The sequence below is a fragment of the Diospyros lotus genome, chromosome 14 (genome assembly GCF_014633365.1).
Source record: "Diospyros lotus cultivar Yz01 chromosome 14, ASM1463336v1, whole genome shotgun sequence".
NCBI classification, from domain to species: Eukaryota; Viridiplantae; Streptophyta; class Magnoliopsida; order Ericales; family Ebenaceae; genus Diospyros; species Diospyros lotus.
This window is the reverse complement of record NC_068351.1, coordinates 5,965,734-5,976,590: the sequence shown is the minus strand read 5'-3', so window position 1 is coordinate 5,976,590 and position 10,857 is coordinate 5,965,734. Positions and strand designations below refer to the sequence as shown.

Sequence of the window (10,857 nt, the reverse complement as noted above, 5' to 3'; positions counted from 1 at the left end):
TGATGAAAGCAATAGACGTAAAATAATTACTTATTTCATTCAATCAGATTAAGAAATTTTTCTTTAAAATTAACTTAATAGTAAAGAAATATAGCAATTTTTTCTATAATTAGAATTCATATCTTTTTGAAAATGAGTCTCCATTTCATGCTTATTTTCATAAAATATAAATTTTTGAGTGACAATCTCTGAGTTACATATTAATGTATTTTCTTATTCAACAAGTTTAATGGTAAATATATCACTAATAAATATTCTTCAATATTTAGAGGAATTGGAGATTGTGAGAAAGACTATATCTCCTTTTGCATATACATCTCAAACTTTAAAACCAATTGTAGTAGTTGTCCTCCTAAAGTTGCTTGGAAAGAGATAGGCTTTGGGATAATTCTAACTTTGTATTGTATAAATATATTCCGTGACAAGTCACAAAGTGAATTTATGGGAGCATAGTCCATAAATACAAAATAATTTGTATTTGTACCAAAAGACTGAGAACAAACTTGGTTCCCACTTTTCTGTAGTTGATGGGAGACTCATTGCAGTGTTTTTCATTCCAGCCATCAACGTTACCTATCTTCCTGTCACTCTTTTCTTTCAAGATTCGAAATGGGTACGTATTTCCAGAATGGTTGAATTGTGATGCCCCAGAGACAAGCCATTTGCGGTCTCAAGCTTGGTTTAAATGGTTCTGTTCATTGCTCCAATCTCCGATGGAAGTTGATCAGATTAGGCTTGTTTTAGCATTTCTTATCTCTCTAATTTCAGTTGTTTCTAGTGTTACAGACCCTAATGACTATGCAATTCTAAACGAGCTTAGATTAGGGTTAGATAATCCACACCTCTTGAACTGGCCTTCCAATATTAGTAGTGATCCTTGTGGCCCGCCACGGTGGGACCATGTATTCTGCAATGGAAATAGGATTTCTCAGATTCAAGTCCAGGGTTTGGGCTTGAGGGGTACTTTGCCCAAGAACTTCAATCATCTCTCTAAACTTACCAACATAGGCCTCCAGAAGAACCAGTTCACTGGGATGCTGCCATCTTTTAGTGGGTTATCCGAACTGAGGTTTTCCTATCTGGATTACAACAATTTCGATTCGATTCCATCGGATTTCTTCGATGGCCTTGTGAATTTGCAGGTCTTCGCATTGGATTTTAACCCCCTCAATGCCACCACTGGTTGGTCACTGCCTTCTGAGTTGCAAAATTCAGCTCAATTGATCATTCTGTCTTTGATGAATTGTAATTTGGTTGGTCCACTGCCTGAATTTTTGGGTAAGATGCCATCCCTCACAATGCTAAAACTGGCATTGAATCGAATTTCGGGGAGTATCCCGGCGAGTTTTAGCAGCTCGTTTTTGCACACTTTCTGGTTGAATGAACAGTCCAGGGGAGGGATGACTGGTCCAATAGATGTAGTTACATCAATGGTGTCAATCACTAGTCTATGGCTTCATGGCAACAAGTTTTCTGGCAAAATTCCTGAGAATATCAGTGACTTAACTTCTTTGAAGGATTTCAATGTAAATAGCAATAATCTTGTTGGCTTGTTACCTAATAGCTTGGCGAACATGCAACTAGACAAATTAGATTTGAACAATAATCAGTTTATGGGCCCGGTTCCAAATGTCAAAACTGTTAATTACTCATACAGTTCGAACTTGTTTTGTAGTTTTGATCCAGGGGTGCCCTGTGCCCCGGAAGTTATGGCGCTGTTGGAATTTCTTGATGGCTTGAATTATCCACAGAGGCTTGTTTCTTCTTGGTCCGGCAATGATCCCTGTAAGGGGCATTGGTTGGGAGTGAGTTGCAGTAATCAGAAGGTTTTCATGATAAACTTGGCCAAGTTCAATCTTAGTGGGACTTTGAGTCCTTCAATCGCAAACCTAACATCGCTTACTCAAATTAAACTCTCATCTAATAGCCTTACAGGTCCAATTCCAATGAGCTGGACCAGAATGAAATCTCTGACCCTTTTGGATGTAAGTGGAAATAACCTTTCTGCTCCATTACCAAGTTTCAGTGGCTCTGTCAAACTTATCTTAGATGGTAATCCTTTACTAAACGGTAGTCAATCTTCGCCAACTCCTTCACCAACCATTATCCCGCCAGGAAGCATCATCCCGCCACTGGGGAGTCCAAAATCGCCTTCTAATATTCCTTCTCCACCAACCATCATCCCGCCAATGGGAAGTCCTAAATCGCCTTCTAATGTGCCTTCTCCACCAACCACAGCATCGCCTGGTAGGCTTCCTAATCCTTCTGATGGATCAACTCATGGAAGGAGTGCCAAGAAGTTGAACTTAGTCATAATTGTGGCTCCTGTTGCAAGTTTCGCAGCGTTGGTTGCTTTAGTGGCTCTTTTATCTATCTATGCTTGCAAGAAGAGAAAGGACGCATTCCAAGCTCCAAGCTCTCTTTTGCTTCAGCCCAGAGACCCCTCTGATCCAGAAAGTATGGTCAAGATTGTGGTTGCAAACAACACTAGTGGAAATGTTTCTACACTAACAGGAAGTGGTTCTGGGAGTAGAAACAATCATGGAGGAGGTGAACCCCATATCATTGAGGCTGGAAACTTGGTCATATCAGTTCAAGTTCTTCGGAATGTGACCAAGAATTTTGCCCCAGAAAATGAGCTCGGTTGTGGTGGCTTTGGAGTAGTTTATAAGGGAGAGTTGGATGATGGGACCAAAATAGCAGTGAAAAGAATGGTAGCTGGTGTGATTGGCAACAAAGCTTTGGATGAATTTCAGGCTGAAATTGCTGTTCTTTCAAAGGTACGCCACCGTCATTTGGTATCGCTTCTCGGGTATTCGATTGAAGGTAGTGAAAGAATTTTGGTTTACGAGTATATGCCTCAAGGAGCTCTCAGCAAGCACCTTTTCCACTGGAAGACCTTGAAATTAGAACCTCTATCTTGGAAAAGGCGGCTAAAAATCGCCCTGGATGTGGCTAGAGGGATGGAGTACCTTCATAGCTTGGCTCATCAGAGCTTCATACATAGAGATCTTAAATCTTCAAATATCTTACTTGGTGATGATTTTAGAGCAAAAATATCGGACTTTGGATTAGTGAAACTTGCTCCTAATAGGGAGAAGTCTGTAATAACCAGGCTTGCTGGGACTTTTGGCTATCTAGCACCAGAATATGCTGGTAAGCTCTCTGTGTTATATTCTTCCCTTTATAGTGCCTTTTAACTTTCTGATTTCCTGAATCACTAGCGCTATTACTACTTCCAAAAGAATCACCATGTTGCCAGTTCCGATTATGCTTACCTTGCAGATGAATCAAAAGAGGAAATTTTGTTTCAGTGTTGGCCTGCAGAAGAAATTGAGGCCTAACCAATGTTTGAAGTCATGAACAGTCTAGATAAAAATATCGGAACTAGGATTTCTGAAAGGAAGCAAAATAAACTTTCTTATGTTCATTCTCAAAATTATCTCATTTTCTATTCATTTTCCTTTTCACTGAAAAATCTTAGCTTCAACTGGAGGGTTAATTAATCAGCATCATTCCTGTTAGGCACCCACAATTGGAATCTGAGGCCCTGCTCCAATTCTAAAATTGCATTTCGATATGGAAATTTATCATCTTCACTTTGTGTACTTCGAATTTTATGAAACTTCTTTGCACTCACGCCTATTATCTTTCGATTTCTTTTCAATGACACCATTTCAAAACTTCAAATCATATTCTGAAATGGCTGCAATTTCTCATAGCTGAGCCTTGACATCGTAAACATTCAGATGCATGTCAAGAATGAATGAGAGGTCGTTAACGTTCAAAACAGCAGCTAATTAAAAGCCTCCTTATTAAGATATTATCATGTATGAGATGTGTTTACTTTTCATACTGTAGTTACAGGGTAAGGCCAAGTAACTCGTATCTTTATGTGCCCTGCAGTTACAGGTAAAATTACAACCAAAGCCGACGTGTTCAGTTTTGGTGTTGTGTTAATGGAGCTATTAACTGGACTAATGGCACTTGATGAGGACAGGCCCGAGGAAAGCCGGTACCTTGCCGCATGGTTCTGGCAAATTAAGCCAAATAAAGAGAAGCTTGGGGCTGCCATTGACCCTGCCCTTGATCTAAACGAAGAAGCATTCGAGAGCATCGCCATCATGGCAGAACTTGCAGGGCACTGCACTACAAGGGAACCAAACCAACGCCCCGATATGGGCCATGCTGTGAGTGTCCTGTCTCCTCTTGTAGAAAAATGGAAACCGCTCGATGACGAGGCGGAGGAGTACTGTGGCATCGATTACAGTCTTCCCCTTGACCAAATGGTGAAGGGCTGGCAAGAGGCCCAAGTAGAGGATTCGGGTTATTTGGACCTAAAGGACAGCAAGGAAAGTATTCCATCAAGGCCTGCTGGGTTTGGCGAGTCGTTTACTTCGGCTGATGGTCGATAAAAAGAGGTATTCCAATGCTTTCTGTTTCTGTGACATGTTTATCTGAAATGTTAAGATGGCATGCTTTTGTTCAAAGTTTGCTAAAACTACATGTTTGCATGTTCTAGATAAGAGAACGAACAGCAATGAATGAGAATTCGATGACTCCTATGCTTTCCTGCTTTCTGTAAGAAACTTAAAGCGGATTGGCATGCCTGTGATGATGATGAAGAAAGAATTCCGTAGGAACTATTTTAACTATTCGTAACACACTAATAAATAGTTAATAAGTCGAAACATTTAAATTAGGTAAGGATGAAACTTTGTAATTTACATATTTTTTTTTATTTTAATTTGTTTTCCTCCTAAATTTGTGTTAATATATCGTTGTATACACTTTTCTAGCTAATTGTAGTATAATATTATTTAGTGAAGTTTTAAGTCCATTCCAGTTCCAGTATTGGACTAATATGTGTAATGGGTTTATTATTTTTTTATATATTTAAGTTTTAAATATGTATTAGTTATTTAATATAAATAAATGGGTCCGGCGCCAATGTTTAACCTCTTTTCAGTTATTAATCGGCTTCCATTTATAATTCAATACCGCCATTTGTGTTTATTTATCATTACTAAGAGTCCCAACCAACAGCAATAACGATAAACACAATTTCATACTTATATTTAGGCAGTAATGTTAGTTGACATTTAATTTTTTTTAACAATATTTTCCAGTTGGTCCCCCTGTCTGTCTCCGGCGGCCATGGCTTCCCAGTTCCAACTCCGATGGATGATCAGAAAAAGCTGGCTGGCCACCATCTACTAATCTCGGTACTAGCTAAGCCAACCACTACCCCCATATCGTGTCGCGTCTAGAAATCCACTCCCACTTGCCTTGCCCTCCAACGTCCGATCGAGAGGGCTCCGCCCTTATATAGCTGTAATCGCCCTCTCGTTGTCCTTGTGATCATGGAACGTACTGGCTCCCAAATCACACGCAGCATGGTGCATGGAACCCGTCCTTGCTTGTTACCAATTCCGACAGCCGACTCAAGATATATAGTCTTCGGTGACGTTTTACTTGCTGCTCTCCCAAACCGAATTGGTGTCATGTTCTCATGCAAGACAAAGCAGCCAGACCCTGCTTCATGCGCATTTGTCTGTCTTCAGAGGCAATGTACGTAGGACACGACGTTGTTAAGGGTAAGGCGATGCATGGCACGGGTCTGCGAGCTTTAATTGAATTTGGAATTTAGAGTTTAGGTTTTGAGTCTATGTGGAACTTCGAGGACAAGTGGGGGTGGATGGCCCACTAGGAAGCAATGGATGTTGAGTGTGTATGGCTAATGTGTTGTATAAGTTTGCAGTGCATTTTTGTCCTTCAGTGATTGACCTGGGCCCTTGTCTAACCCGTCACATCCATGCCAGTTGCCAGTTGGAAATTCCAAGAACCGGGCTTTCAAGAAATTGACTCTGCTATATACAATTTGAAGAAATAAAAATGAAGTCTTTATGTTCAGTGGAAATAAAACACAAGCGGTGGCACGTGCATGGAATTTTGCCTGATGAGAAGTCAAAGTAGAGCCGAATCATAAACTATCAAATATGTGAAAGAAAGTATAGTCGACAGATTTCTATAGAGAAGTTGATAAGGGATTGATTTTTTAAAATAAGAGTAGGGGTCCCATTAGTCAGGAAGACAACAATGAGGATACAATCACCTCATAATTGAATAGATACTCTAGATTGAAACGGTAGTGCTCTAGCTACATTAAAAAGATGTTGATGCTTACGTTTCACTATAAAATTTTGCTCAAACCTTTCTACATAAGAAAATTGATATATCACCTTATTTGTAGCAAAATAATCCTGAAATTTGAGCTCAGAAGCATTATCTGACCTAAATTTATTCACTTTTGTATTAAATTGTGTTTCTACCATAGAGAAAAATTTAGGAACAATAACCCTAGAATCAAATTTTTGCCGCATCAAGAAAATCCAAGTGAATCATGTGCAGTCATCAACTATGGTGAGAAAGTATATATAACCAGCATATGTTGGAACATAATATGGCCCCCAAGTGTCACAATGAACTAAGTCAAAAGTATGTGGAGATGATGGTTATTAGACACAAAATATAACCTTCTCTATTTGGCTAATGGACATATGGAACAAAAAACATCATCAGTATTTTTATAGTTCAACAAATCTTTCAAATTTTTCATCTTATGAAATGAAATATGTCCAAGCCTATTATGCCAAGTATGTTTGCTTACAACATGGGCCATATGAGTAGAAGAAATACATGTTATATCTATTGGCTGACATTCAGAATCAATAGAATCAGCATCAATAACATATAAACCTTCGTGAAGATTATCCCTGCCAATCATCTTCGACTGTTTGACATCCTGGAGAATACATGTGCGAGAGAAGAAACTAAGACTCATACAATTTTCTTCTGTAAGTGCATGGACAGAGATTAAATTAAACTTGAACTGAGACACAAACAGAACATTCTTAAGCACTAAACAGTGACTGAGCAATACATTTCCAATATATAATACAAAAATTTGAGAGTGGTCTAGTAGAGTAATATATGTGTTCTGAATTGGCCTTAAATGAACAAATGAAGACTGATTGAAGCATATATGACTAGTGGCCTTAGAATCCACTATCCAATACCTAGGATTATTGAGAACTAAACTTATGGAAATAGAAAAATAGGTACCTGATGCTTGGTCTTGGGAAGCATCAGGTTCTACTCATGTTTTAGCCACATTTAGATGAGTGTTTAGCATGTTCAACAGATGCTGATATTGTGTAGAACTCAACGTCTGCATAAAATCTTTCATAACTTGATTACTACTGGACAAATTTTGATGAGTCTCACATACTTGCTTAACAATGAGATTCACTTTATTAGGATGTATTTGACTAGGGTTTTTCTGCTTGAACTTATATCCAAGAGGATACTCGTGCAACTTATAGCACTTGTCAATGGTGTGACCATGAAACCCACAGGGTGTGCACAATGATCTTTCTTTCTTAGTAGATCGACCATGACTAGTTTTATGCACATCATGTTTAACATTGAATAGAATAATCATTTCCATCCATCTGATTAACTACATTCCTCTGATTTTCTTCTTGAGAAATTAGAGCAAAAATTTTATTAATCATGGGGATAACTTTATTAATTAGGAGAAATAGAAGAGTTGGGTTGCGAGAAATTGGCTGTATATGTTTCAATATAATTAACTTGAAGAAATGGAATCTTTCTGTTCAATGGAAATATATAGCTCATGTGTTCATCAAGTCCATTTGCTCTCTCTCTCTCTCCATCTGTGGCCAATTGTGGTTTCATCATGGTCATGTGTGTACATCGATTTTGTTGTTAATTTGATCAATTAAAAATAATGTGGAATTGGAAATGCTTGCTGTTGGCTTGCTAGTTTAATTGAGTGAAAATTGCGCGCACCCAGCTTAATTACTAATAATTCAATTACAAACTGAAGGCTTAAACTTATCAGATAACGAGTTTAAATTAGAATTATTCTTAATAATTCAACGACAATGAACACCATAAATCACTGGGGAAGCTTGGTAACTCTCGGCACCAAATTTACTGAGGCCATACCGTTACTAATATAACACAAATCACATGCAAATTGGTAGATCGATGATGATTTTCGCAATTTGTATTAAGTAATGGGTTAGGTTCTTATCTGTATTTGGGATCTATTGTTGATACTAATTGAGTATTATTATGAATTAACATTATTATTATTGATTTTAATTTTGTACCATATGGCAATGGTTTATAAGAGTCCCCAAAATGGAGTTGCATGATAGCTATGCTCCATTGTTGCTCATAGAGAAATCCTATAACTACTTTCTTCAAAGCCCAATTATCGAATGCACAATTTTAGATTCATATGGATTGTCTATTAAATAGAACCAATATAGAATTAACTTGAATGTTCGCTAATTCTAACATGCATGGTGTGTTAATAAAAAAAAAAAAAATTAAGAGTCACTTCAATGATCCTTTCTATGCAACGTGAAGACCAACTATTTTAACGAGAAAAGAAATTTTTGAAAATATCTTAAAAAATATTTGTAACATTGAATATATTTAATTAATAAAAAAGAAAAGAAATAACCTATTCCAACCAGATCAACAATATCCCTCCCAACAAAGGAATGTTCATTTCATCCCCTTGGACACAATTCGGACCCTCGGTGCCAGACAACCAATGATTATGAAGCAACAAAATCCTTCTAGACAAGAAAAGGAATAGCAACTTTCGAAAGTATGCCTCATACTATACCAATTCTCCTGGAAAAGATGCGAACAATCACCGTGAATAGTACACACAATATCTCATTCTTCCCAGCTTTAATTATGCTCTCTTTTGTAATTTTCCTTTGAGGCATTAGCAGTCGTTGACTTAAGTTTGGAGAGCTTGTTATGTGAAGGCTCAAGGAAGTTCTTTGACTATTCTACTAGTACAAAGAGAGTTCGTACTTTGACAAAGAAGAAGATCGATCCTGGTAGCCACCTTAGCACAACTGAGCATGACAATCAAAATAATCAAGATAAGTTGAAACAACCCGACGACGCTAGTAGGAGAAAATGTGAATTCGCTTAGCAAAACCTAAAGCCATGAAGAAGGTGAATGAATTCTGATGATGGTTTTTGGGATCGACCACCACGTGTCATCTCTATGACTGGATCTCGGGAATGGAACCTAGGGCTTGGGGATGTCGGACCTCAGGTGTAGAACCTGCAAGACAATGGAGGGTCGGGGCTTGGATCCCCCGGGGTGGACTCCGACGCTCAAATCAGTAGAGTAAATGCAAGTAGTAGTAAATGAGAGAGCTCTAGAGCTTGAATATACCTGGCGAGAGTCCTTGTTTTTTATAGGCGAACCCGTTTTGGGGTACCTGAGATGAGCGGGCACGACTCCCGAGAATCCCGATCAAGTTGGAACGAGTCTTGCGGTTCGGCCCGGATTTCTCGGGCTCCACTCCGGAGTGTTGACTTGCCACGTGTCAGTCTCTCCGGTGATCCACGTGGCAGATGAAACTATTAGCGCGTATGGGTATTCTAGTAATTTTAGGTAATGCCACATCACTTGCCCCCCACTCCTTGAACTGAGCTGAGAATCACGCTGGGTCGAAGAGTAGCTTAATTTTTGAGGTTATTTGATTGTAGATTTTTCTCAAGATGCATAAGAGTATTTCTAATGTATGAGACAACCAAATCTCAAACTCTTGAGGTTAGTCTTTCCCATACTCTTTTATTTTTCATCACTTTCACTACTCGTTTGCTTTTTCCTTTGCGTACATATATATATATATATATATTTTTTTAAAAAAACTTTTTCTTCACTAGCCTGGCCAGGCAGCCTCGGCCATGGCTGAAGTCGGCTTGGCCAGGCCGCGGCTCGACCATGGCCGAGCTCTCCTAGGAGCCCTTTGGGCCCCCCATTTTTTTTAATAATATATATAATATATATGTTTATATATATATGGGAGCCAGGAGGTCGGCCATGGCCGACCTCTCCTCCCTTTGGGCCTTTTTTTTTGCCTTTAGCGTATACTCGTGTCTGTGTGTGTGTGTGTGCGTTCGCGACTATGAAGGGGGGAAGTGGCCATCAACGATGCCCGGGGGGCAGCTATCAACGACAGCGGGCGGGGGAGAGGGTGGTGAGCTCCATGGCCACTAGGGAGGGAGGGAGAGAGGGGAATCCAGGTTACCTGAACCCCAAAATTCAAGGAACTTGGGTTTCCTGACTCCCGAGGTTTGAGGAACTCGGGATTCAGGGAACCTCGGTTCCTCGAACCCTGAAAGTCAGGGAACCTGGGTTCCCCGAACCCAGCGTCCGCCATGGGCGGTCACCAATGCCCCCCCCCCCAGTCGGGCGTTGATAGCCGTCAACAACACCCCCTCAGCCATCGACGTTCCTCGAACCTAGCGGTCGTCATGGGCGGCCGCCAACGCCTCCCTTCCGCCTGCTGACCGCTGATGGCCGCCTCCCCCTATTGTTAATATTATTTACACCGTGTCTTTTATTTAAATACACGTGCCTCTATTCTAAAGATACATCTATTCCGTGCCTTTACATAATGCATTTTAATTTTAATATTATTTACACCATATCTTTAAGCATATTTATATTCATTTTTTTATAATTTCGTGTTTAAGAACTATACACATTGTCTTCAGATACGTGATATAAGTGAGTTTAGACTTTCAGTTTAGTACGTGTCCAAGTTTAGTGTTTGATTATTTCGCGTTCAAATTTAATATTCGATTTTTTTTAATTGCACCGTGCCTTTAGGCACGGGTTATCCCTAGTATATATATATGGGAGCTGGGAGGTCGGCCATGGCCGACCTCCGCTCCCTTTGGCCTTTCTGCCCTTTTTTTTTTAATACTATATATAATATATAT

General features: G+C 39.4%; 1 protein-coding gene across 3 annotated transcripts; it reads left to right on the top strand.

Moving 5' to 3' along the window:
• Window positions 1–453: 453 nt before the first annotated feature.
• LOC127789573 (receptor-like kinase TMK3) lies at window positions 454–5,951 on the top strand. 3 transcript variants are annotated; one of them, XM_052318500.1, is made up of 3 exons: window positions 454–613; window positions 1,676–3,156; window positions 3,907–4,559. In XM_052318500.1, the coding sequence occupies exons 1-3, from the start codon at window positions 528–530 to the stop codon at window positions 4,413–4,415; spliced, it is 2,076 nt and encodes a 691-aa protein (XP_052174460.1). In that variant the 5' UTR covers window positions 454–527; the 3' UTR covers window positions 4,416–4,559. The 3 variants fall into 3 exon arrangements, with proteins under 3 accessions (XP_052174460.1, XP_052174458.1, XP_052174457.1); XM_052318498.1 differs by adding an exon at window positions 5,130–5,951 and having other exon boundaries at window positions 461–3,156; window positions 3,907–4,421; XM_052318497.1 differs by having other exon boundaries at window positions 461–3,156.
• Window positions 5,952–10,857: the final 4,906 nt, after the last annotated feature.